The sequence below is a fragment of the Phocoena sinus genome, chromosome 18 (assembly GCF_008692025.1).
Source record: "Phocoena sinus isolate mPhoSin1 chromosome 18, mPhoSin1.pri, whole genome shotgun sequence".
NCBI classification, from domain to species: domain Eukaryota; kingdom Metazoa; phylum Chordata; class Mammalia; order Artiodactyla; family Phocoenidae; genus Phocoena; species Phocoena sinus.
This window is the reverse complement of record NC_045780.1, coordinates 18,327,337-18,352,596: the sequence shown is the minus strand read 5'-3', so window position 1 is coordinate 18,352,596 and position 25,260 is coordinate 18,327,337. Positions and strand designations below refer to the sequence as shown.

Below are 25,260 nucleotides of genomic sequence, written 5' to 3'. Positions count from 1 at the left end.
GTCCTTTTTAATGATCTTTTCATAAAATTTGGGTTCCAAATCCTTTTACTGTGTTTTGTATCCCATATCCAGATGATTCTCCTTGATGGACAAGAATCAATTTCTTTCTGTCTTACATTCTTTATGGTTAGACTTAGGTCCAGTATAGCATGTTACTATCATATCCCTAAATGACATCATTTTTTTTATGATTTCTGTCTTTTTTTCTTTTTCTTTTTTATTATTATTTTTATTGGAGTATAGTTGATTTACAATGTTGTTAGTTTCTGTGGTACAGCAAAGTGAATCAGTTATACATACACATATAACCACTCCTTTTTAGATTCTCTTCCCACATAGGTCATTACAGAGTATTGAGTAAAGTTCCCTGTGCTGCACAGGAGTTTCTTTTTAGTTATCATTTAATATATAGTAGTGGCAAAGCACTTAGTTCTGTTGAGACATGTTCTTACTAACATGTTTAAAGAATTGAGATAATTTCAAAGAGCAATTCAACTAACAGAATAATGCTGACTTCCATCTTGAGCCATATTCATCATCTGACTCCACTGTCTAATCTTCTTTTTTTTTTGCATTTCTTTTCTTTTTTTTTATTTTTTAGATTTTTTTTTTTGCGGTACGCAGGCCTCTCACTGCTGTGGCCTCTCTCGTTGCGGAGCAACAGGCTCCGGACGCGCAGGCCCAGCGGCCCTGGTTCACAGGGCCCAGCCCCTCCGCGGCACGTGGGATCCTCCCAGACCGGGGCACGAACCTGCGTCCCCTGCATTGGCAGGCGGACTCTCAACCACTGCGCCACCAGGGAAGCCCCTATTTTTTAGATTTTTATTGGAGTATAGTTGCTTTACAATGTTGTGTTAATTTCTACTGTACAGCAAAGTGAATCAGCTATACATATACATATATCCTCTGTTTTTTGGATTTCCTTCCCATTTAGGTCACCAGAGAGCATTGAGTAGACTTCCCTGTGCTACACAGTAGGTTCTCATTAGTTATCTATTTTATACATAGTATCAATAGTGTATATATGTCAATCCCAATCTCCCAATTCATCCACACCCCCTTTGCCCCCTTGGTATCCATATGTTTGTTCTCTACGCCTGTGTCTCTATTTCTGCTTTGTAAATAAGATCGTCTATACCAATCTTTTCAGATTCTACATATATGCGTTAATATACAATATTTGTTTTCCTCTTTCTGACTTACTTCACTCTGTATGACAGACTCTAGGTCCGTCCACATCCCTACAGATGACCCAATTTCATTCCTTTTTATGGCTGAGTAATATTCCATTGTATGTATGTACCACATCTTCTTTATCCATTCCTCTGTGGATGGACATTTAGGTTGTTTCCATGACCTGGCTATTGTAAACAGTGCTGCAATGAACACTGGGGTGCATGTGTCTTTTTGAATTATGGTTTTCTCTGGGTATATACCCAGTAGTAGAATTGCTGCATCACATGGTAGTTCTATTTTTAATTTTTTAAGGAACCTCCGTACTATTCTCCACAGTGGCTGTTATCGATTTACATTCCCACCAACAGTGCAAGAGGGTTCCCTTTTCTCCACACCCTCTCCAGCAATTATTGTTTGTAGATTTTTTGATGATGCCATTCTGACTGGTGTGAGGTGATACTTCATTGTAGTTTTGATTTGCATTTCTTTAATAATTAGTGATATTGAGCATCTTTTCATGTGTTTGTTGGCCATCTGTATGTCTTCTTTGGAGAAATGTCTATTTAGCTCTTCTGCCCATTTTTTGACTGGGTTGTTTGTTTTTTTGGTATTGAACTGCATGAGCTGTTTGTATATTTTGGAGATTAATCCTTTGCCAGTTGCTTTGTTTGCAAATATTTTCTCCCATTCTGAGGGTTGTCTTTTTGTCTTGTTTATGGTTTCCTTTGCTGTGCAAAAGCTTTTAAGTTTAATTAGGTCCCATTTGTTTACCTAAATGACATCACTGTTTGATATCTGAATGCACCAATCAAATTATGTCCTCAGTTTTCAAGCAACTTTACAAGAGATAATTCAGTAAAAATGCTGATCTTTAACAAAGAGCTAAACCTCTAGCATTTCAAGCTAACTTAGAAAATAGTAATGGGTAAAGCTGGTTCCGTTCAGGGCTTCTTGTCTACTCTGTCCTCAGGGTCTTCTATAATTACCTCTCCCTTCTTATCTCAAGGGCTTCAAATCTTATTAAGGACGTATTAATGGTTAAGAAGATGGGATTTAGAATCAGATCTGGATTGAAAAATTGGTTCTGTTACTTATTAGCTGTATTTATAACCTTGAGCAATAGTCTTACTCTAAGTTTCAATTTCCTCATCTGTAAAATGGTAAGGATAATACCTAGTCCTCATAGTATTGTTAGAAGGATTAAATGAAATAACATAAGACGTTGAATGTAATACCTGGCACACAGCAAACACTCAATAAATGGTATCTATAAAACAGGATGTGAGGCAATGAGTTTAAAGTTTGGGTTAAAAAATAAAAGAAGAATCATTATAATATAGAATAAAAACCAGAGAAGTCATCACCAAATTGTTGATAATGGTTTCTTTGGGAAGGATTATGGCATGCACTCCCTTTCTATATTATAGATTTCTAAAATGTTTGAATTTTTAAAATTTATTTGTATTGAAGTATAGTTGAATTACAATATTGTGTTAAAATGTCTGAATTTTTAAATAATAAACATGTATTACTTTGAATCAGAAAAAATAAAATGTTTTAAAAGTATCTACTCTTACACAATATTGTAAAGCAATTATACTCCAATAAAGATATAAAAAAGAAAATAAAAATAAATAAATAAAAATATCTACTCCTCTTCATCCCCAATATCACCACTAAAGTTCTGGCCCTAATTATCCCTTGCTTGGACTCTTCCAAGCTGGAATCTCAGACCCCCAATTCTCCAAGCCATTTTCTATACTGCCACCAGAACTCATCACATCTAGTCCCTGGATGGCTCCATGTTGCCTTTAGAATAACATTTAGACTCCTTGGTAGGACTGAAAGACTTATGAAAGACTCTTCATAACTTGGTCTTAGCCCTTCCAGCTTTATCCTCATCCCTACTTTCCATTCACACTAGGTTCCAGCTGCATCAGAATTCTTGTCATCCTCCAAACACATTGTGCAATTTGATGCCTCTGTGGCTTTGCATGGGAGGTACCTAATCCTTCTACTCCCTGTGTCTATTTGGAAATTTTCTACTTTAAGACCTGCTTCATTTTTGACATCTCAAGCAGAGGTGATGACTTCTTCATCTGTGCACCCACAGAATATACTGGTAAAGAAACAACAATGAGTTGTAATGAGTTATCTCTGCTCACTGTAGACTATAACTGCTTGAAGACTGGAAAGCTGGATATTGTTCTGAGAGCACAGATTCTGGAGTCAGACTACTAGAGTTTAAAGTATACTGGCTATGTGACTTTGGACAAGTTACTTAACCTCTCTGGGCTGCAGTATCCTCTTCTATAAAATGGGTATAATAAAAATAACAACAACAAAAACAACAATAACTATCCACAGGACTATTATATAAATACAAAGCAGGGCTTGACATATACTAAGTACTATGTTAACTACTACAATTACTATACTTACTATTATTAGTGCTATTATTATTGTAGACCCCTAATAAACGAACTAATAAGCAGTTTTAGCCTTACAAACTAATCTAATTATTAACTTTTCAGAAGATATGGAAAGATGCTTTATAAAACTTTCCTGATGAATCAGATTTTAGGGAGTTATGCTTAAAATAAACAATTCCTATTTTTCTATTGTGTGCTATAATTACATGAAAATGGAGTCTTAGAAATCTGTATATTGAGAAAGTGTTTTTTAAATTAAATGACTCAAAATTACTTTTTCCACATATTAGAAAATAAATGAAAGCTAAGTTTTTTCTTAAATACAGAAAAAATGACATATAATTATTATAAATTATCCATTATAATAGGATTCCTGGTAAATACAGGTGATTAATGAATAGAAGAGTTCATATTTGAAATATAAGGAAAATTTCTACTTACATCAATTTAATAGTTTGTTCAGAAACTGAGTGATCTTTGGCAACAACTAATTTGTAAAAGAATAGTAGTCATTTGAATTCATCATAAAGTTCACCACCAAATAGGACAGAGACACATTTTCAAATTATTAAAGATAAAATAAAGATATACTGATTATTCATACTCAGTAAGTTTTATATGTAATCATAATTGCAAAAGTGCCAATGCCCCACATGTTTTATAGAATCACATATAAATAAATATAATCTAGTACGAAAAAGTTATTAAAAGAGATTCCAACCTTTATCATTTGTTTCTCAAAATTATTGATTTATAACTTACAGCACCACTTCTCAAACTCCCTTCCCTCCTCTAATTTACTCTGCAGCTACTTTGGAGCCTCCCACTAGTAAACCTCCAAAACCCTCTCCTGATATTAGTGGGTTTTCTCCCTCTGATTCCTTCCTCCTCATCTCTAAGTCTTGTTTGTGCCAGTGGACATAACCTTCTAGCTTAGTCTAATTCCCCTGCCTGGCTTCCTATCACTAGGTTTTTTTCTCAACTCTCTCTACTGAAAAAGGGGAAGGGGTGGGAGAAATATAGGGGACAATTACACATTAATGAATCCTGTGCACATCACAAATAATAAAGGCTCACTACAGATCTGTAATATGTTCCAGCAGATAAATTATTAATGAATAACAATTATAATTAGTTGTTTATCTTGTCTCATTATTTCTAGAAAGGGAAAATAAAGTTATATTCTTCAATATAAGTTGTAATTCTTCACCAACTTAATTTAAAAAATAAATATCCCATTACGCTAAATTTTCACATCTTCCACAAAGCATATATAATGTGTCAATGTATAAAATGTACATATATTCTATCATATATAAAAGGAACGAAAAAATTACCCTACAACCATACTTTATAATTTATTGGATTGCTTTTATCTGAATTCTTAAAGCTTAACAGTAATAATTTTCATGTGTTTATAATTTCCTTGGTAAGAAGACACTAAATTCATATCTTTAGCAGAGCCACTTGTATCTGGTGCAGCTCTTTGACAAAATAAATACAAGGCAGTTGCCATCCCCGACTGCTATTCAGTGACAGCAGCTACATGAAGGAGATCCTCCAAACAAATAATTCCCACTCCAGGAATGAAGTCCATGGAGTTGCGTGTATCCTTCACATAACGACCCCATGGTGGAAGATACTGTTTTAGAACATCCACACAACTTCTCTTCTACATCAGCTGACGGGCTCTCCAATATATTTTTAGGACAACACATTTTAGCATTCTCAAGGGATCATTTATTTACAAACAAACTTTAAATGATTATTAATTTATCTTCACTTCCTGAAACACAAATCTGATATTCTTCTTCCCAAACTCTCCAATGATTCCCCATTTCCTACAGGATAATGTCAAATGCTTTAGCTTAACATTTTAGAATCTCCAGAAGGGGGTACAAATTGATCATTCCAGCCTTATCCACCAATGACCAGCTGGGCAGATCATAACCCATTACATTTTGTAGATCTTATCTGAGCTAGAAACAAACACTTCCCTTTATAATATTATTCTGACTCTTGGGTATGGTCTTAATTGTATTTGTCTAAAATTGCACATATATCTCAATGTGAACTGCAGCTCTTAAGAGGGATAGGGATAATAATTTTTTTAGACTAGTAGTTACTGAGTACTGAGTACCATGTGCTTGGTGCTATGCTCTGCAAGAACTACCTCAGTAAAGACTCAAAATGACATACTGAAGTAGGTTTTATTATTGTCTTCATATTACAATGAGGAAATCAAGACTTAAGGAAGCTAGGTAACTTACCCAAGGTCTTAGCAAGTAAATAGCAGAACCCTGACGGAACACACAGGTCGGTCTGACAATGCATAGTCTAAGGCATATAATGCAACATTATTTTAGTGCAAAGGTAATATTACAAATTTTACTCTTATTTGATAGATAAGAAAACTGAGGCTTGGAAAAGTGCAGTGACTTGCCCAAAGTCGCAGAGCTAAGAAGTGGAAGAGACAAGAAACAGGAAAAATCAGAGAGCAAAAAAAGAGCTCTTGTAAATTAAAAATAGGGTGGCTGAAAGGAGAATTCAGTAGAGTTTATCTTCAGTGGAAGATACAATTAAGAACATCTCCTGGGTAAGCTGTGATGAAGTGAGGGAGTGGCATGGACTTACATATACTACCAAATGTAAAATAGATAGCTAGTGAGAAGCAGAGATCAGCTTGGTGCTTCGTGACCACCTAGAGGGGTGGGATAGGGAGGGTGGGAGGGAGACGAAAGAGGGAGGAGATATGGGGATATATATATGTATAGCTGATTCACTTTGTTATAAAGCAGAAACTAACACACCATTGTAAAGCAATTATACTCTAATAAAGATGTTAAAAAAAAAAAGAACATCTTCTGACAAGTAAAACAAAAAGACAAAGAAACAGAAAATAGAAGAGATATGAAATCAACCCCAGAGATTTAACTTTGACTAATAGGAGAATGAGAAAGTGAGAACAGAGAATATAGAAGAGAAAAAATTTTCAAAGAAACAGTATGTGGCAGAGAATGTTAACTGTCCACAGAAATCCTTTCTCCTCTTTTCCTGGGCACTAACTACATTTCTCAGGTTTCCTTAAGAATTAAGAGGTCAAGTGACTAAGTGCTCTCAAATGGAATGTGAGTGCGAGTAATGCAAGCCATTTCCAGGCCTGGCTCATAAATTCTCCCAAGTACTTTTGCCTTCTTGTGGGCTGAAATGGCAATCAACAAAGTGATCTTAGGAACCACATGTTGAAGGAACCCCTGCTGACCTAGAACATCTGTTCTTCTCTATTATGTGAGAAATAAACTTATCTTGTAGTTGGCCACTCTATTTTGGGTTATAAGTTTAGCCTACCCTAACTAATACATGATACAAGTATATTTCCCTTTCCAGAACTGAAAGACTTAATTCTCCAGTAAAAACAATATTTTGTACTAAAAAACAAAGTAATTATAGTACACTACTTTGTTCAACAATGAATAATAATTACATAGCTATAATAATATAAATGTGACTAATAAAATTAAAAATTGTGATAAAGTATATTGAGAGGGTTAAGAGAAGGAAAATGGGGTAACAGTGGTGGTGGAAATACTAAATTGTCATCTAGTCTATGAGAAAGTTAAAAGATATTTTTTAAAATTGGTAAATCAGAAGTTAGTAAAAGCCCATTATTGATAATATAGAGGCAAATACCAGATGAACAAATAAAAAAGATGAAAGTGGTTGTCTTTGGGCAATGGGACTAGAGAAGGAAGAGACAAAGAGCTGATGTTTGTTGATATTTCTGATTTTTAAACTATGTGGTATGTATTATTTTGATACAATAAAATGTTTAAAAATGTACAAGAAAGGATTCGGGAATTGAACACAGACGAGATGGACTAGAAGAGCATGCTAGATTCAAGATGGTAAAGTAGAAAGATAGAGAAGGGGAGACGAAAGATAGTCTGCTATCCCCAAGCCTTTCTACATCCATATTTCTAGTTTTAGGAGTTGGAGCAGCCTCAAAATGCCCAAGAAACATTTGTAAATGAGTATACATAAAAAGTAATAATCAGGAATTCTATTATCTGACCAGACTTTAGTTTTTTGGCTGCCCTGTGGTCCCATATACATACAGTGATATTTATTCTATCCTCACGTGAAGCATGTCACCATAGTAGATGCTAGCCATTGAAAGGATATCGTGTGTGTGTGTGTGTGTGTGTGTGTATTTGTGTAATGAGGGGATTCAGTCTTATGCAAAGAGGCTAAGTGGGCAGCTAGAAAAAGGGCAGATTGGAAAGCACAAGCAATAATGTAATAGGAAGAGATAACAGGAAAGTGGAGGAAAGAGAGGCAGCAAGTGGAAGGGAATTTATTTTAAAAGGATTTTGCTGCAGCCTGAGTAATCCCAGAGACATAGATTTGGAGGGCTAACTTCAAGCATGGCAAATATGAATCCAAAAGGGATCGTTTTCTCAAATGAGGCTAATGCTATATATTACTTTTAACAACTTTTCTAAACTCAAACCTACTTTAAAGGAAAGCACGCACCTACCCTTTGAGGAGCATAAATAGGATATGAGGATGAGCACTAATGTACTCCACAGTAGGACTCCGAGTGCCTATCTGTCGTCTCAGGATGTTGTTAAATATCTGGGTCACATCTTTTTTTCCCTGTTAAAGAAACAACCAACCATTAAGTTGTATACTTTAAATGGGTGAATTGCATGGCATGTGAATTATTTCAAAAGCTGTTTATACACACACACACACACACACACACACACACACACACACACACTCCATTTAATATGACATAGTATTTTCCCACCTGAGATTGTGAATTCTTTGACTTAATTTGTCTAATGATAGGTACAAAATATATAAACAACCAAAAAAATCAAGATCAAATAAAATCAATGCCCTACACATATAGTAAGCATTTCAAACTGTTAAATGCATGAAGTACAGTCAAAGCTTGTGTCTCAAGGCTTTCTGATTTCTCATTTTTATAGTAATAAAACCAAAGGTTAAGGACCACTTTTTAATGAGGGCCAGGGAACAGAAAAGGATATTTAGGGAATGGAAATTTTCAAAAACTTAGGACCATAAAATGGCTTATTGAGAAGCTGATCCTGGAGTGCTTATTTTGCTTATTTTTTAAAAAACGTAGCTTATTTTTTTTAAACGTAGCAGTCTCTAATAATCATTAGAGATTAAATTAGAGATGGACTAGAAGAGCATGCTAGATTCAAAATGGTAAAGTAGAAAGATAGAGAAGGGGAGACAAAAGATAGTCTGCTATCCCCAAGCCTAGAGATTAAATTATCACAGTAGGAAGTTTTCTGCCTTTTTTTTTTTTAAACATCTTTATTGGAGTATAATTGCTTTTCAATGTTGTGTTAGTTTCTGCTGTATAACAAGGTGAATCAGCTATACGTATACATATACCCCCATATCCCCTCCCTCTTGCATCTCCCTCCCACCCTCCCTAGGAAGTTTTCTGCTTCTTTGAGCTGCTTTCTAATTCAAACTGAACAGTTGACTTTGCATCCAGCCTATTTTCACAAGGCACACCTGCCTTTAAAATGAATGCATCAACTCTTACATGCAATACATTTTCATCCTTTGATCTCTTATCACATTGTGTTTCAAAACATCAAAGAGTCTAAAGCTGTGTCTTGAATAGTGCCCAAACATCAAAAAACACAGCTCTGAGTTTGATCCTGAGCCCACAAATCAGAAACCTTGCAATCTCAGCCATAACTCTTTTTTTTTTTTTTACCTCATTAGAATATGCTGAAGTATTTTTTTTCTGTCAGCAATTTTAAGGCTTAAAGGATTAGACAAAAATTTATGGCTATAAAGTAATGAGATTTTCTTTCAAACAATTTTAACCCAAAGGTCTGTCTTCTAACTAGCCGTTATTCACGTAACAGCAGGATCCTCCAATACTTTCCTCACCCCAATGGACCACTTTCCTCTTGATTCCTGAAGAAGAAAATGGGTTTGCCACACAGATTCCTGAGTCAGTCTCTGCTACCCAATCTAAACCAATGCCTTGGGCCACCATCACTGTTGTCAGCTCTGGATTTCAAATCCCTGCTCCTAGCTCCTCTCAGCCCTTGTTCATTGTCTTGCCTTCTACAACTAGTTATTTTCTCAGCTAGTTATTTTATATACTGTTTATCCAAGTATAGAAAACCACCTCTTCTCCTTCATTTGACATATACTATTAGTACATAGTTCTTTTATCAAGGGTTTAAGGGTAACAAAGGGTAATTATAGCACAGTGCAGAAACAACTTCAAATTGAATCCTACACATCATAATTAAAGATTATTAAAGATTCCTCAGCATTCCTGATCATCTTTTTCCTTAAGCCCCTTCCTCTGTCATGGCTCTGGAGCCTTCTCTCTCCCTTACTCCAAACCCTTCTCCTATCTCTCTTCTATTTCCTACTCCTATCAAATTTAGCCAAAGAGATGGCATTTCTCAAATTTCTGTTATTTTACTCTGCAAAGGGAATCTAAGCTCTTTTCTTTCAGTCTTTTTCCTTCCAAACATTGCCTAGAGACCTCACCTTTCACAACTAACAAAAAAGCCCATGTAGGTGTCTTCTAAACAAAAGTTCTTTTTTTTTTTTCTGTAAGGAATGCTCCATCCTTTTAGGTTATCTGGCAAAAGCTGCAGCCCTTCCGTAAAGTAATAATTTTCCTTTCCTGTTATAAAAATATAACAAAGATTTTACAGTCAAATGACCGTTATACTCTTCAAAGAAGCCCCAGGAGAGGCTATTCACTTACTGAAGTATTATCATTATTCTTGAATTATGCTCTACACATTTACTAATTCTTTAAGAAAAGTGCCTTACTGCTGTGCTTCAGGACATCTTCCTTTGCTCCAATTCCCTTACCTCTGCTTCTATTTCTCATTCTCATACCTACATTGATTCATTCATCCAACCAATGGATATGGAACTAGGCATGGGAAATGCAGTCCTAGTACTCAAGATACTCTCAATCCAGAACGGGCTGTACCAGGGCTACCTAAGAACCAAGAGATGAGGAGGGTGGGGTTCTGTGTGATTAGACTGAGTTTTGAAGTTAGGGGGAGTTTTATCAAATGGTCACTAGTTTATATGGATACTTTAAGCTTGAGAAGGAAAGTTGCTGCCTGTGGGCTGATCATTCATGCTTCCAGTCCATAGAAATAGACAGCACATTTCTGCAAGTGGGCTCATAATGCTAGTAGTGGTGCATCCTTCCTGAAAATACTATGAGTATATAGTTGGTGGAATGCTTAAAACTGAACCATTTTCAATTTTAACTGTTTTTCATTCATTCATTCAACCTAGAAGTATTTATAAGTATTTATTTGCTATGGGTTTGATTGAGGAGGACAGCTTCACCTACTGAATATCACATTCATTTATAACTATGTTCTAGGCATCAACTAAATGAACAAAGTCAAGAACCATCTGGTCAATTATTCCTCAATAAAGCTGAAAAAAAGAACTGTCTGCAATTATCATGATAATAGACCTTCATAATGATAGTATTGAGTCATCAGTAAAAAATGATTACATCTAGTATATAATTTTGGAGGAGAGGCAAGTATACAATGCATGTTATAAAGAAAATGTAAAGTAATCCACAAAAGTAATCTACTTAACTTTCTTCATTTGAAGAGTTAATCTTTAGCTACATGGAAAATGCACATATTCAGAAAGATAATTTTTTCCCCGAGGATTCCAGAGAATAAAAGTTTACTCTACTTGATAATGTATAAGTCAATTTTTAGGCAATTGAATGTCCTAATCCCCAAATAATTTTTAAGTAAATTTCTCTATATTTATTTCTAGTATACCATGTAAAATAAGGGAAATTTGCATAAGTGTTTCTTACTGTTCCTCTTTTGTTTTCTAAGCCAAAGCTGCACAAAATTGTGAGGCATCCAAAGTTTTTCTCTGGTCTACTCCCACCTCCCCAGTTCTGGGAGAGCACTTTGAACCTATGCTATTCTGTGGTTGCTCAAGGCTTCTCCAGGTCACTGGACCTGACGACATCTCATTCCTGACTCATTCTTCAAAACGTAACCAACCTTGGTCATATTCCTTCCAGCATCCCATTGCAAATTAAGCTAATCTCATAAACTAACTCAAGCTAACATATTAATTAGTGATGATAATAGCTTAATACATTGCTGCTTTCAGGGAAATGTGCAAAACAAGGGGCGATTTATAGAAATATAATACTGTATTCCAAGAGCAGGGAGTTTCCCAGTTATGGTCACTCACCAACTAAATTTAAAACTAAAATAATAAACACAGAAACAAACATCAAAGGTTATAACAAAAATAAACCAGCTTACATTTAACTTAAGTTTGAGAAAGAGAGAAGATGAAAATATACTATCTGACATCTGTATATATCTGCACATGTATTTAGTGTTCTTCCATAACATGTGTATGTATATATATTTTACTTTGTTTAATATTTAAAAACAATGATATAAGTTCATATTATTCCTATTTTATAGATGAGAAAGTTTAGTCTCAAAGAGGTTATGATACTATCAAATGGCAGAGCAGGGACTCTATAAACAATCCTAAATCCAAGTCAAGTGTTTTTCCACTATGCACAGCTCCTACAAATGTCCATAATACCTCATTTTAAACTAAATTTAAAAAACATGAAAGTATATAAGCACAATGATAAAACTACACTTTAATTCCACATATGCGAGGTTTAAAAAGGAAATGGGGAGTAAGATGGGGAGGGAGAGTGACAAGCCAGGCAAGAGGAAAAAGTAGGAGATTATTGAGCAGAAAATGTCAAGGTTAGAGAAACAGATAAGAGAGGGAAGGAAAGAAAAAAACAGGTGTTTCTGAAAGGAAGGCTGAGTTGAAGTCTGGGCCCTGAGAGGCCCTCAGTCAGTGTAGTTTCTAGTCAACACACTTGACTTCACTGTCCAGAGCAGTCTTGCCCTGCATTCCTCCTCCTCTGCTCCAGTCGGCCAAAATCTTCCCCTATCTAAGCCATCCAGAGAGCTGTGGGCTAGTATTTCCACAGATCCCCAGAGCCCTGACCTTATCTTGGTCTAATCACTGTAATGAGTTTCTTTTAACTTCCTTGGTGACAAAACACAAAGCAATTTACTTCAGAAATCTCCATTCTCTTCTATCTTTGAGAATTAATGGAGATCCAAGCACTTACCTGAGAGTATCAAAAACCTGATAGTAGTAACAAAACAGCAAACAAATCAAAACCAAGACTTCCATCATTGAAATGTGCCTTACGTATATATATTTCATTGAAAAACCACTGATAATAAAATGCTTACACATTCACCACTTATGTTTCTAGGTGTTCTTTTATTTATTATTTAGGCAATTAGGTATAATTGCTTTCAAAATGAGATAAATATCCTATATTAGTAGCATTTAACAAACTTCTTAAATCATTGGTATAAATATTTCAATTAAAGAAACAGGTCTGGGGCTTCCCTGGTGGCGCAGTGGTTGAGAGTCCGCCTGCCGATGCAGGGGACGCGGGTTCGTGCCCCGGTCCGGGAGGATCCCGCGTGCCGCGGAGTGGCTGGCCCGTGAGCCATGGCTGCTGAGCCTGCGCGTCCGGAGCCTGTGCTCCGCAACGGGAGAGGCCACAGCAGTGAGAGGCCCGCATAGCGCAAAAAAAAAAAAAAAAAAAAAAAAAAAAAAGAAACAGGTCTGGAGAAAATAAGTTTGAATCTCAGCTTAGGCTCTTAGTAACTGAGTGACTTAGGGGAAATTACTTAATATCTTTGAACTTTAGGGTCTTTACCTGTAAAACAAGACTAATAATATAGTACCAATCATATATAGGTTGCTTTCAGAATTAAATGAGATGAGTGCTTAGAAACTGTACAACATGCAGTAAGCACTCAACAAATGTTATCTATTATTATTATTATTATTGACCAGTAAGTTTCTTACTTAGCTGCATAAAACTTAATTCCAGTATACCTTTTGCTTTTTTAAAAAAACGATTAAGATGATTTTAGAACTTTCAGGGGAAAATGGGATTTTAAATAATATATAAACAGTAATAATAAAAAATTACAGTCAAATATTGGTATGTATATAAAAATTGAAAAGCAGAATTGTCATCCTTTTGCAGATAGTTTACCTCAAAGTCTATCAGCTGTAGGTTGGCTATCAGTGTCACCAGCAGCCCACTATTGTAGAGTTCTTGTGCTAGCTGAGCCACAGCTTCTGTTGGGGGTTCCTTGTCACTTGTCCCACACAGAATTTCTTTCATTGCTTGCAGTGATTTGGACACTTCTTCTGAAGCCTAGTGACCAAAAAGTATGCTAATAGTTGAGTAATTAAAAATTTCAGGTTATAAACAAACAAACAAACAAAAACCACTTATTGAGCCCTGCTTATTTATGATTAAAGAACTGTGTACAGTTACAAACAAAAACCATTCAGTAGGCACTGCGTTTTTTATTTCAGAAAATGTTACTAAAGTTAATTTATAAAAGAGAGATCTTCAGTATTTCTACTTAGTTAGAATAATTGAAATGATCTTCCTTTATTTAAAAAAATTTTTTTTTAATTAAAAAAATGTTTTTACTTTTTGGCTGCACTGTGCAGCACGTGGGATCTTAGTTCCCTGACGAGGGATCGAACCCACATCCCCTGCAGTGGAAGTGTGCAGTCTTAACCACTGGACTGCCAGGGAAGCCCCCGTGAACTTCCTTAAATCATACTCATACTGAACTTTACTAGTAATTAATTATAAATTTAATTTATAAATTAAATTCAGTCCATTTTGAAGACTTATCAGTAGCTAGTAGTCTTTATTTAAATCATTTGTTAATGTTTTTCAACAAATCCCTATTATTCTGGTTTTTTTAATGGAGTCGGTACAAAATCATACATTGTCAAAACCCATAACCTTTGTCAATCCACTGATCCCTCACACATAACCATTATCTTTTTGTTATCTATGAAACTTAAAAAAAAGAAGCAAAAGATCTCACTACATTTTTTTAAATGTCCTCATATTTTATGTTTTTATTAAAAACATATAATTTTGCTTTTATTAATTCTTAAAAAGATTTTATAATTAATTTATTTTATTTTAGGCTGTGTTGGCTCTTTGTTGCTGTGCGCAGGCATTTCTCTAGTTGGGGTGAGCGGGGGCTATTCTTCGCTGTGGTGCACGGGCTTCTCATTGTGGTAGCTTCTCTTTTTGCGGAGCACGGGCTCCAGGCGCGCAGGCTTCAGTAGTTGTGGCTCTCGGGCTCTAGAGTGCAGGCTCAGTAGTTGTGGCGCACGGGCTCAGTTGCTCTGACGCATGTGGGATCTTCCCAGACCAGGGCTCGAACCCATGTCCCCTGCATTGGCAGGCAGATTCTTAGCCACTGTGCCACCAGGGAAGCCCTCTTTGCATTTTAAAGAATAATAGGAGAATACATAGAGGTAGAAAGTACATTAGTGAGTATTAGGGCCTGGGTAAGGGAGAAGGAGGTGCTGAAAATGTTCTGAAATTAGATAGTGGTGATGGTCACACAACCTTGTGAATAAACTAGTAACCACTGAATTGTACACTTTAAAATGGTGGATTATATGGTATCTTAATTACACTCAATAGAAAAATTTTTTAAAAACAGGTGAAGATAAACAAACAAACAAACAAACAAACAAACAAACAAATAAATAAAGCAAGGGCTTCCCTGGTGGCACAGTGGTTGAGAGTCCGTCTGCCGATGCAGGGGATGCGGGTTCGTACCCAGGTCCGGGAAGATCCCACATGCTGCGGAGCGGCTGGGCCCCTGAGCCATGGCCGCTGGGCCTGTGCGTCTGGAGCCTGTGCTCTGCAAGGGGAGAGGCCGCGGCAGTGAGAGGCCCGTGTACCGCAAAATAAATAAATAAAGCAAGCAAGCAAGCATGGGATACCAAAAACAAAAAAACAGGTGAAGAAAAAAACAGGCCAATTAGTTAACAATTTGCTGACCGTTTTTAAAGAAATATAGTTTTATTACTTTCAAGTATTGTAATCATTATAATTGAGGAAGGAAATGAGGAGAATAAGGCAAAATAATAAAAGTAACTCATAGTAGCATGACACTACTTAAAAAATTAATTTCCAGATACATTTTATGATATTGCTAAAGCAATCCTTAATTTATTAAAGGTTGGAAGTTCCTTAAATTGTGACATATATCCACAGAAGATTACTTTAAACATATATAGAGTTAAGAATAATTATAAAGCAAACACAGTATGACCATAAGAGAGGTCAAGAAATAGAACATTTTTAGCATCCCAGAAGTCACTTGAATGCCGCCTTTTCAGCCAGAAGTAAATCCTTTTATGTTTTTGATGACAATCATTTATTTACTTTTCTTTATAGTTTTCTCACCTATGTTTGTATCCCAAAACAACATAGTTTAGTTCTGCTGATTTGGAATAGTACCTGTACCCTCTTATGATTTGCTTCTTTCACTCAACACTATATTTGGGAGGTTCATCCTTGCCGCCGCACGTAGCAGCAGTTCTTTAACATTCATTGCTCTGTAGTATTCCGTCAATGGCTGGACCACAACTTCTCACTTCTACTGTTGATGGACATCAGGGTTGTTTCCACTGAGGGGTTACTATGAACAACAATGCTATGAACATTCTTGACATGCATCCTGGTGCATATTTGCAAGAACATCTCTAGAGTTTATACTAGGAGGGGAACTGCAGGGTCTTAGAACATGTATATCTTCATATTTAACAGATAATATACTAAACTCATTTCCAAACACCAATTTATACTTTATCACTCATAGTGAATGAAAGTTCTTATTGCTCTCCACACTTGTCAACATTTAATACCATCAGACATTTTTCATTTTTGCCAAGATAGTAGGAATGTGATACGAATTTACTGTTGTTCTAATTGGACTTTTCCTGATCACTAATGAAAATTAGTGTCTTTTTATGTCTTTTCCTTTTTCCTCTCTTTTGTTATTTAGATTCACTCTTATATGAAGGTCATTTCTTCATTCTATTGAGCCAATATTTTGCTCAATATTACAAAGTACACTAGAAATAAAAATATATTTCTACATTCCTTACAAGATGTAGGATAAAAAATATATTTCTACATCATTACAAGAATACAATATTGTATCATTCAGTATCAATGACATTCTGTATCAATGGACAGAAAGATACCATTAACTCAAGGGTATTTATTTTACAGATATCTTGAATCTTGCCATAAACTAGTCCCTAGTCTCTAGTCCCTTTAGAGACAAATTATATTCAATGTCCCTTTGAAGGAATAACTAATTACTAAAAACCCCTTCCTCTGAGGAAGCCTTTCTTGGTAGGACTTTAAAACAATGTTAAAATGAGGCTGCACTGGGAATTCCCTGGCAGTCCAGTGGTTAGGACTCTGCGTTTCCACTGCAGGGGGTGTGGGTTCGATCCCTAGTCAGAGAACTAAGATCCCACATGCTGTGTGGTGTGCCAAAAAAAAAAAAAAAAAAAAAAAAAAGAGGCTGCACTGTAGTAGAAACTATCAGTTGATCTTTAAATATAAACATTTTACCCTCCATGTCAGTATAATATTATATACCAGTATAACCCCTTAGATTTTTTTTTCATTCTGAGTTTTTTTCCTTCCAGTTTTATTAAAATATAATTGACATACAGCACTGTATAAATTTCAGGTGTACAGCATAATGATTCGACTTACATACATCATGAAATGATTATCACAATAAGTTTAGTGAACATCCATCATTGCATATAGATACAAAATTAAAGAAACAGAGAAGAAAAGAATATATTTTTCCTTGTGATGAGAACTCAGGATTTATTCTCTTAATAACTTCCATACATAACATACAGCAGTGTTACTTACATTTATCATGTTGTACCTTACACCTCTAGTACCTACTTATCGTACACTTGGAAGTTTGTATCTTTTGACTGTCCACATCCAGTTCCCTCTCCGCAGTACCCCTGCCTCTGGTAACCACAAATCTGATCTCTTTTTCTGAGTTTCTTTGTTTGTTTTTGAAGTATAATTGAACTACAACACTGTTAGTTTCTGTTTTACAACACAGTGATTCAACATTTCTATACATTTCAAAATGATCACCACAGGACTTCCCTGGTGTCCAGCGGTTAAGACTCTGAGCTCTGAATGCAGAGGGCCCGGGTTCGATCCCTGGTCAGGGAACTGGATCCCGCATGCCACAACTAAGAGCCTGCATGCTGCAACTAAAAGATCCCGCACACCGCAGTGAAGATCCCGTGCGCCGCAACTAAGACCTGGCGCAGCCAAATAAATAAATAAATATTTTTAAAAAATATATATAAAAAAACCCAAAATGATCACCACAATAAGTCTAGTTACGATATGTCACCATACAAAGGTATTACATAGTTATTAACTATATTCTCTACACTGTACCTTTCACACTCAACTGGAAGTTTGTACCTCAGTCTCCCTCAGCAATTTCTTCCCCCTCCAACGCCAACCCACCTCCCCTCTGGCAACCACCTGTTTGTTCTCTGTATCTATAACTCTGTTTCTGCTTTATATTTGTTCATTTGTTTTGTTTTGTTTTTTAGATTCCACATATAAGTGAAATCACACAGTATTTGCCTTTCTCTGACTTATTTCTTTTAGCATAATGGACCTCTAGGTCCATCCATGTTGCTGCAAATGGCAAGATATCATTCTTTTTTATGACTGAAATGGATTGGTGGTTGCCAGAGGTGGAGGGTGGGGTGTCACCCCTTAGTTTAAATCTAGAGGGATCCAAGGTTGGTCAGAGGCTCTAGAAAATGAACGAAGAGTTCAAGACAACAGACTCAACAATTATCAGTGGCATAAAACCTGGAATCAATTTAAACGTACTTACGTAAGACCCTACGAGTGCATCACAGACCATGTTTAGGATTCTTCATTAAGCTTTTACATTAGCTTTTTTGGTCTATTCATATATTTTAATAAAAATGTTATTATTTTACCTCATACCTTATCTGTCTTTCTGTCTTGCTTTTCCAAAACGGCCATGTTGTCTTTCAGAATTTTCACGATTTCTGCTGGATTTTTGTGCGATTTACTAAACAAAGGCATTTTTTTTAATCTATAGAAATCTCTTCTTCCAATGTGGAATGCTAAAAACAAATAAACAAATAAACAAAAATTATAATTATAATTCTTAACATGATTAAATTGTTATACCAAAATGTCTTATAAGTTTTCAATAACCAATTCAGTAACATGAAACATTAAAATCAGTCAAACTAAAACAAGTTTCATTGGGACTTCCCTGGTGGTCCAGCAGTTAAGACTCTGTGCTCCCAATGCAGGGGGCCCAGGTTTGATCCCTGGTCAGGGAACTAGATCCCACATGCTGCAACTAAAGGTCCCCCATGCCACAACTAAAGATCCCACATATCAACTAAAGAATCTGCGTACGGCAACTAAAGATCCTGCGTACGGCAAATAAGACCTAGCGAAGCCAAATAAATAAATACATAAATACATAAATATTAAAAAAAAAAACAAGTTTCACCAAGTTTTGTGCCAAATTTAAATTAATATAAAATATTTTAAGAAAGATATTTTTTAAAGTTTACCTAAAAGTTTTTACTCAAAGTTTAAAATCTTTCCTAAAATAGAAATTCAAGATTTATGCAAGAATGGGAAAAGGAGTATTTTTAGAGAATAACCTGATATTTAAAACTAGATATTTTGACTAAAGAGAGTGACGATGATGATGGTGATAATAATAATCATAGATAAAATTAAACATGTAAAACAAAAGTGGGATTAGGATCCACATACTTTGGTAAAGCAATGTTTAAAAACATGTCACTCCACAGCAATCACAAAATTACAATGTAAAATTGTTTAGAATCTGTTTTTTATTTACTCTTCAAACATTCAGCTGGCATACTCACTGATGAAATGAGGACTACCATGATGGGGGGTGAGGTGGGAGGGGAACAGGAAAATCAGTTCTTCTTTTTGAGAACATCTATTTACATAGAGCAGAGAAAGCCAAATATAGCTGTCATTGCCCTATTTACACTAAAAATGTGTTATTTTTTTTAGAAAAAAATCTAAAATTAAAGGCTCCAGTTAGTAGAGGCATATTCATTTACTTTACATTTATTAGCAAAAATATTTCAAACATTACAGAAATATGATGTGATAAATCAAAGGCTCCCATTAACCAGTCATCCAGAGGCAACAACTATTACCAGTTTTGATACATATTCCTCCTGAATTTTTTCTATGTATATAAAAATATATATTTTAAAACCAAAATAGAATAAATACTAAATATAGTATTTTTCAACTTTTCCCCACTTTTTATATCTTGAATATCATTCTATGAGTATATATTTAGATGCACTACAATATTTTTATAGCAATATCCATTATACAGACATATTATGTAATTACTTCTAGTATTTGGTAATTTCTTATTAAATTATTATATAATTTATTTTACCAATACCTTTATTGATAGACTTTTGGGTTAATTCCATTTTTCCTCGTATTTTTCTTATTAACAATGATGCAATTAATCAATAAAGAATATTACACACAAATGTACACAGCAGTCGATAGCAATACTCTAAACAATTATTCCTCTGGTATATCCTTGGCTATGGTTCTAAATATTTACTTCATCTCCCTAGACTCCTACTTCCCAAATCTGGTTCCCTAGGACTTCTATCAAATCTCTGAGTTACCTTATACGCTTTCAAAAACTTTCTTCAGTATTTGTTGTTTGTGATCAAGAATAATGCTAAGTGGCACTCAACATACCTGCTAAACAAACAGGAGGTACTTAAACCCCCAAATTGTTCTGAGTTGGTAATTCATCCGCTATGATTCCGAAGTTATCACCCTTGTCTGCATGTCATTTGCTCTATCTGTAAAATGAGTGTTTTGTTTTTTAACTGTGAATTCACCTAGTCATATCATTTAACTCATATTTTTTTTCATCTCATTCACCAAGATATCAAGAAAAATTTTGCCAAATGTTTTGGGAAAGCCCACATAGATTATATTTATTTGTTAGTACCAGTTTAGTTACCTTATTTTATTTTTTAATACATCCCCATGACTCACTTATTTTGTAACCAGAAGTTTGTACCTTTTGACCCCCTTCACCCATTTCATCCACACCCCACCCTCCACCTCTGGCAACAACCAATTTGTTCTGTGTACTTATGAGCTTGGTTTTTGGTGTTTTTAGATTTCACATATAAGTGAGATCATAGGATATATGTCTTTTTCTGATTTATTTCACTTAGCTTAATGCCCTCAAAGGCCCATCCATGTTGCCACAAATGGCAAGATTTCATTCTTTTTATGGCTGAATAATATTCCATTATACACACACACACACACACACACACACACACATACACACACACATAGAACATATGCTTTATCTGTTCATCAATTGATGGGCACTTAAGTTGTTTCCATATCTTGGCTATTGTAAATAATGATGCAGTAAACATGAGGGTGCATATTTCTTTATGAATTAGCATTTTCATGTTCCTCAGATAAGTACCCAGAAGTGGAATTGCTATATCATATGGTAGTTCTATTTTTAATTTTTTGAGGAAACTTTATACTGCAAGGGGGATTCTTAAAGAAAGATAGAGCATCATATTTTGAATTAGATAGGCCAAATACAGCGAGCTCTAGCATATTCATCACTGGTTCACACCCATTCTAACTCCATCAAGGCCAAAGATAAAGTATGTAAGGTGGAGTCCTGAAAATGGTGCTTCCTTGGGATAAAGTGGTAATAGTAATAAATTCTATGTCAGAGTTTTTAGAACACACGTTATATTTCAACAACACAAGAAGCAGGAACAGGAGAAGATGCCATGCTAAGTCCAACAGACTGACACCAGGTGAATGCCTCCTGGGCACTGAAAGCTGTGGTGGGGTTGCACACATCAACCTGTCCTCCGGCGTTAATGCTGACAGCAGGCCATGCAGCACACAAATATCAGAGGACTGACATGGGCCCTATTGTACTTTTCCACTTTCCAAAGTAAGTGAACAGAATAAACAACAAATAAATAGTTTCTACTAAAAAAAAAAAAAAGCACAAGCAAAGGAGAGAAATGCCCTGTGGACTTCGACAGGAAAGGTTACTTCCAAAATTAATTCTCTGTAGGAGATAGAATAGATATAATTGGTAAAATAAAAATTAAAAAAAGGAAGAGAAGAACTTAGACAAAAAGAGAGTTGGTCAAGATAAAAGGTCAAAAACACATAATATACACACATATACAGAAACGCCCCAAAATGCAGCATGGCAATCCAAATCTGCACACAGCAGAAATGACCCCACAGAAAATTGATTGAGGACAACCAAAAGGTACACAATTAGTCTATACTTATTCATTCAGAAAATATTTACTGAGCACCTGTAAGGTGTGAGGCGTTGCACTAGTAAATGCAAAATAAGCTTCAGAGGGTGCACAATGTAGTGGGAGACACAGCCACACAAAGGGTTTTGCCAGAATGCCAGAAAAGGTTAAACAAACTTAAATGATGGAGAAAAGGTACTTGGTGTGTGTTCGTGTGTATGTGTGTATAGTATATATTATGGAAATATGGAGAAGATACAGTGTTCTATCTATAAAAACGGGTATTACAACAATGAAAAGAGGTGGAGGAAGACAACAAATGCAAAAGGAACTAAAAAAATGGAGAGAAGCAACAAAGATAAAACAGCTTAAGCAGAAAAAAAGATCTAAATGTGGTCATTTACAGAATTTTTTCTAGTTGAGATTAATGATGAGACCCCAAATTCAGTGCCTTGTGGCTTTTAGAAGAAACCAACATTCTTCTCTTAAAGCTCATTCCTACAAAATGACTGTTAACAACAAAAAGGATAAAAATTAAGTTGTCTTTGGACTTCCATAAAACTACATGTCATAAAACCATGGAGAGAATCTACAGAGTTCTGAAAGGGAAAGTCTATAACCTCACAATTAAGTCTCTAGCCAACTTATTTATGTGTGAATAGACTGTGTACACCTACTAAAATTCTTACAAAAAGATGAGATGGAGTCAAACCCACAAGAGTTCAAGAAAATAAATGCTAAAAACCAGAAATAGTTCTTGAAAGGGAGCCTTGATAGTGCTGGCAGAACATTTGGGAGGGTGCAAATCTACAATGCATTCATGTGGGAATAAAAATAAATAAGGATTCAACTAAATAAGTTAAAAAGGAAACTGCCTCAAAAATCTCAAGAAAAGAATGATGGAAATAACAATAGAATTAGAAATAACTGAATCAGAAAAGTAAAAGAAAAAGAAAATCTCTGGTACTTTTTGGTGTCTGTTTTTTCTGGTGCTAGACCTGTCTGCTCTCCTTCCCACCCCACCCTACCAAAAGGGTGGGAACATGACCCAGGCGGGGCCAGAGTATTCCTTCCACTGCCCTGGCTACAGCAATTGGCTCACAAATGGATTGTGACACCATCAAGCTAATCAAAATGCTTCAACAGGACCTTTTCCCCTAGGTATTTTAATTTAATTTAGTTTAAATAAAATATTTAGGGCATCTAGAAGAAGAAATAGAGAACAATGTAACAAGTTCCTGTATATTTACCACCCAGCTTAAAAAATAAAACTAAAGCAACGCTCTTGGTACAATTTTCTGATCCCATTTCCCTCTGGCTCATACTGTACCTATTTATCATTACCCTTACCTATATATGCTTTCACACTTCTACTAATATTACAGACAATATGTGATATTGTTGTGTATGCTTTAAAGCGTTATAGAAATGGTATTACATGGCCAGTTTCTTTTTTCCTCCCTCAACACTGTATTTATGAGATTTATTTGTGTTAATACACAAATCTCACGTTTATCTTACGTGCTGTATAGCATCCCACTGTATGACTATACCACAATTTATTTATCAGTTCTCCGAGTTCTAATTGTTTTCAATTGTTTATTATTACACGCATGATCATAACACAGATTCTTTTGCCAGTCTACTTATACATTTGTATGAGAATTTCTCTAGGGCAGTGGTTTCAACTTTTTAAATAGTGACTTGTAGTAAGAAATGCATTTTATATTGTGATCCAGAGCAAAGGAATGTATAAATGATTGTATAATTGTTTCATGAAACAATACTTGCCCTCTGGATAGATTCCATTCTGTTCTATCTATTCTATCCTACATTATTTTTTTTAAAAGTGCTGATCATTATCCATTAATTCACTACCTGCTAATTAGTATGCAAGATGTCATTACAGGGGGAAGCTAGATGAAGGGTATACAGGATCTCTCTGTATTGTTTCTTATAACTGCATGTGAATCTTTAGTTATCTCAAAATAAAAGGTTAAAAATAAAGAATCCATCACTATGGAAAATAGACAGTGATAATCCAACATAAGGATAATTACTGTTCCTGAAGTAGAAAACTAACAAATAAAAGACGTACTTAAAGATGTACAAGATGTGTCTATTTGTCTACTCAATCCTTCAGCAAGCCACCCTTTTAATTGTATACAGCCACAGAACTATTTCTGGAATGTGGCTCAGCTAATGTTAATGGTATTATCTGAATGAGATTTGTGATACATCTAAAATTTTTTCATCTTGATGTTTTTCTGTATTATCTATAATAGTGGGGAATAAACCCATGTAACTAAGAAAAGAACCGAATAGAAAAACCTATTTTGTTTTTGAATAGAAAAACTGAATATCATTAAAATGTCAATAATCCTAAAGTCCATAATTTGATACAATTCCAGTCACAAGTCCAAAAAAGTTTTTAGTAACTAAATTAAGCCAAGAATACAAAAAAAAACTCACAAGGATAACGAGTTTTAAAAAGGAAGATTTCTTACGAGGGAATGAAATTAAAAGTGCTATCAAGTGCTATAAGTGAAAGTGACACAAGAAAAACAGACCAATGGAACAAAAGAGGCCAGATATAGATGTTACTATAAGTGACTTTCAAACTTCTGGCTGTAAAATAATTTCTCTAATTTTAGAGGTGATGAAATAAATCTCAAAAAAAAAAAGACTGACAAATCAGTTAATATAAATATGTTACAAATCTAATAAATTGTTTTAAATTTTTATGGATAAAATAATAAAAACATTGTAGGCAAACAACAAGTAAGAGAATTCTGTGACATGAATATGAAAGACAGAGGGCTAATATCATTATAAAAGGAGATCTAAGACAAATAAGAAAATCATTAAGAAATAATGCATAGATATTAGAAAACCGCAGAGGAGGAAATACAGTTAAACACATAGTAAATGTTTATTCTCTATAATGGAAAAATGCAAACTTAAAGTGAAGGACTATTTTGCCCATCATATAACAAAGTTTTTTGTTGTTGTTTTGAGAAAATTCAATTCTATTGATGGTGAGATGCAACAGGCCCTCTCTTTTCTTACTGGTGGAAGTATAAATTGGACAATAATTTGGCAATATGGATCTAGAGCCTTTAAATATTCACAACCTCTGACTTTAGTAATTCTGCTTCTATCAATCTGTCCTAAGAAAATAAACTAATAAAGGTATCTTTATAAATTTTTTCCCCACATTTTAACATCTCTAAAATGTGCATGTGTCTTACAATTG

General features: G+C 35.0%; 1 protein-coding gene across 8 annotated transcripts in view; it reads right to left on the bottom strand.

Annotated features, from left to right (window-relative positions):
- Nucleotides 1–25,260, bottom strand: part of CAB39L (calcium binding protein 39 like) — a 106,383-nt gene that overhangs the window by 28,584 nt on the left and 52,539 nt on the right. For 7 of the 8 annotated variants that reach the window (XM_032611325.1, XM_032611322.1, XM_032611328.1 and 4 more), the window contains 3 exons: nt 18,625–18,767; nt 13,759–13,923; nt 8,146–8,264 (listed from right to left, as the gene is read on the bottom strand). In XM_032611325.1, the coding sequence (XP_032467216.1) occupies nt 8,146–8,264; nt 13,759–13,923; nt 18,625–18,726 (386 nt within the window). In that variant the 5' untranslated portion in view covers nt 18,727–18,767. Of the gene's footprint in view, nt 1–8,145; nt 8,265–13,758; nt 13,924–18,624; nt 18,768–20,433; nt 20,541–25,260 lie in introns of all 8 variants that reach the window. The other variant, XM_032611323.1, reaches the window with a different exon arrangement.